Raw genomic sequence first — 3,387 nt, forward strand, 5'->3', positions numbered from 1 at the left:
ATTTATGTCAAAACAAATAATTGCAATGTATGCATGTTTTACAGATGTATCCAAAACGTCAGACACATACATGGATGAACGAACAAATATATTCACAAATCATGCTTCATTTAAAATAATGCGATTATTCATGGCGAGCATGCGCACTAGTATTTCTATACGATATGTTTGGTAGATGGGCCGGAAGTGACGACGCGTTTGCTTTTTCTTCACAGTCTACCAACCATTTCACAATTCTTTGTGTACAATCCAACTTTTTTCGAAAGTATGAATTAAGAACTTTTTGAGTCAAATTTAAATGTTCGGTGCTTTTCTCAAACTCATGAATATCTTCGATATCAGCTATAGTTACGTCATTTATATGTTTTATATTCCGGAAGAGAGGGTTAGTTACTTGGTTCCTTGGAGTGAAGGGTACCTTTGATGGATTGTATGGATAGCTGTCGTCGTCATCAGTGTCCACATCCTTGTTACCTGTAAGATACGAACAGATATTAAACTTCATCGATACCTATATAACAGTAGTGGGAAAATGTACCGCCATGAAGTGATTAAAACATATCGAAGACTTTATACCTCGTTGCAACGGTTATTAGTTGCGCATCTGATGCAACGGGGTCAACTAGACTGAGATTCGAAACCAAACCTAACTCGAGAAGCACGGTCTAACCCACTGAGTTACATATGTACCAGGTTATGGGTTATCTAGCTAGTTCTGTTCCACCTCATCGAAAATGTATACCCCTGGTATAGACGAAACCCACATATGATACCAGAAAGAGGTACCTATACAGCTTGGATGAACGACACACATGCTACAAGGAAGAACTTATCGAATAGGCCTTTGGGATTCCTTTTTATCTACAAAAGTACGGAAGCCCTGGAAGAACATTTTTAGTTACCACTTATTTGTTAGCATTTAATTTGTTACTACTTATTTGTTATTCCTTATTTGTTATCCCTTAATTGTTATTACTTATTCATTATACTATTAATATTGTTTCATATTCATCCTTTTGTGTTTATGCTCCGTTGTGGAGTACCATCGAGTGCTCAATTGTTTGGAAACTATCAAAAGTCCATTTTTGTTATTTCTTACTTCTTATTTGTTATTTGTTAATTCTTATTTGTTAGTACTTATTTTTTAATACTTATTTGTTAGTACTTATTTTTTAATACTTATTTGTTAGTACTTATTTCTAAATACTTATTTGTTATTCCTTGTTTGTTTTTGCTAATTAAGCAGGAAACCTCAGTAATAATATAAAATGTTCACTTTTAATTAATCAATTAAGCGTGTCGATTAATGTAAGCTTTACCAACAGTAACAATTTAATTACATGTATTTTGCATGTTCGTTAGAGCTGCAGCCATCCATTTTGCCGGACAACCTTACCTCGTTTTACCGTAATTATCAAATAGCCAATAAATAATAACAAATAAGGAATAACGAATGAGTAGTAACAAATTAAATGCTAACACATAAGTGGTAACTAAAAATGTCCCTCCAGGGCTTCCGTATGTATTTGACGAATGTTACAGGCAGTCAGTAAACATTTTTACTAGATGGCATTGTAAACAAAGCTCAAGATTCATATGCGACGGTTTTTACACGTAAACAGATTGATCTATCTTAAATGAAATGAAAAAATTATATCATTAAGTGGATCTTAAATTGTAAAACAATATTAGCACATATGAAGATTATTATGTATGAAAATATAAGATATTACAAACGAGTCGTGTTTTAATTGGTATACTTTTTAAATGTAAACCAGTAATTAGGAGAGAGAGAGAGAGAGAGAGAGAGAGAGAGAGAGANGAGAGAGAGAGAGAGAGAGAGAGAGAGAGAGAGAGAGAGATGATATTAATATACCAAAAACTAAATCACTGCGACGAACAAGCGCACAACCAAGGAGGTAGTATTAATTACACTTTCAGAATCGTTCGTACGTTTACTTTTTCTTGAGACATTTTGTCGAGAAACCGACTGCCTGGTGGAATTCTGTCGAGAAACACTTGGTCGTGGTTTGGAGACACTTCGTCGAGAAATGTTTTGTTTTGAGACAGTTCGTCCGGGTTTTGTTGGTGATTTAACACTTTCCATAGAACCTGAGCCAAACGCAATCTTCCTATATGGCATCTCGCGTTATCGCCTAATCCACCATGTTTGTATGACACGAAGGAATGAATGAATCCCAGCTCAGAGACCCACTGCGCGATTGTACAAACATTGAACACACATTTGGTATAGTATCATGTAAGAGAAGCCTATGCGTCAAATAGGTGTTATATAGAGTAAAATGAATATAACATGCATTTTCGATTTGAATTGCAATTCAATCGAACAGTGGATATTACACAGGCTTTTTACAAGGGAAATATAGCGAGTATTCATTTTTTCAAATAACTGATGATTTCATTTAGATTTTAACTTAAAAAATGTGCAATGGGTTATACTTAGGTAAGAATTGATATTGATGAAGACGTACTGAGATTTATTTCATCTCCACTTGCTCAGAACATTTCTATATAAATGACATTGAACAGGTTTTTTTCAATGTTCCAAATAACATGATAGCTTGGCGTTTGTACATGTGCAGATCTAGGCGGGATTTCACTGTTTTGATCTCGTACATTGTATATACATGTATATGAAAATGTTTTGCAAAATTATTTGAAAGAGTTTTATGTCAAAAGCTAGGAGGATTAAGGTTTGGGTCAAATTGTCTGATTGAGATAGGACTCACCCTGCTGACATATATCCTTCAACTTTATTCTAAATGTCTATACAGAAGCAACCAACTGATTGGAATTCAAGTTCTATATCTGTACCCTTGTCAAACTCCTGATTCAATACAGCACTTTCCTTCCGTTGAACTCTGCTTCGCCTTTAATTGTATATGAGTATGGTTTAATATCTAAGTTGTGATTTAGCGCTTGCTTGTTAGGTCGACAGGGATATTTATTTATCCATACAGACATTCTTTCTTTAACATTTATCTAATACAAGAGGTATATTTACATATTAAATATTTGTGATTAGTAACAATTTGCAAATACGATACAAACTACGTAAAAATCCACGCAAATTCGAACATTAAAAAGTTGTACATATATCTTAAAGTTGACCAATCTTAAACGGTTGTGCTTCTGAATAATCTGTGTTAAACTTCTATTGTTAAACCAACACCGAAATGTAATTATGTATAACGAACACTTTAATCGGGTTAAACAGAGTTAGACACTAACCTTTTTTTTGCTTGGTAGTCCACAGGACTAATTGAATAGATTAATTTAGTGTCGACCCCTGTTAAATCTACTAGTCCAGGACTAGTGGGGACTAGTGTTAGTGTCGACCCCTGTTAAATATCATAATCATACACA

The 3,387-nt window shown here is 34.1% G+C and overlaps 1 protein-coding gene across 1 annotated transcript; it reads right to left on the minus strand.

Moving 5' to 3' along the window:
- LOC110456372 lies at window positions 1-2,203 on the minus strand. Its single transcript, XM_021507068.1, has 2 exons — window positions 1,954-2,203; window positions 1-474 (listed from the first exon to the last, which is right to left on the minus strand). The coding sequence occupies exons 1-2, from the start codon at window positions 2,141-2,143 to the stop codon at window positions 125-127; spliced, it is 540 nt and encodes a 179-aa protein (XP_021362743.1). The 5' UTR covers window positions 2,144-2,203; the 3' UTR covers window positions 1-124.
- Window positions 2,204-3,387: the final 1,184 nt, after the last annotated feature.

This window comes from Mizuhopecten yessoensis, unplaced genomic scaffold (assembly GCF_002113885.1).
Source record: "Mizuhopecten yessoensis strain PY_sf001 unplaced genomic scaffold, ASM211388v2 scaffold8717, whole genome shotgun sequence".
Lineage (NCBI taxonomy): Eukaryota > Metazoa > Mollusca > Bivalvia > Pectinida > Pectinidae > Mizuhopecten > Mizuhopecten yessoensis.

What these genes read in the sequence shown, in the direction of transcription:
- LOC110456372 (XM_021507068.1), bottom strand. Translation starts at nt 2,143, where the DNA reads ATGCCATATAGGAAGATTGCGTTTGGCTCAGGTTCTATGGAAAGTGTT. An exon ending in TGTCTCAAGAAAAAGTAAAC is followed by an intron (nt 475 to 1,953) that starts GTACGAACGATT and finishes CGTATCTTACAG; the next exon opens with GTAACAAGGATGTGGACACT.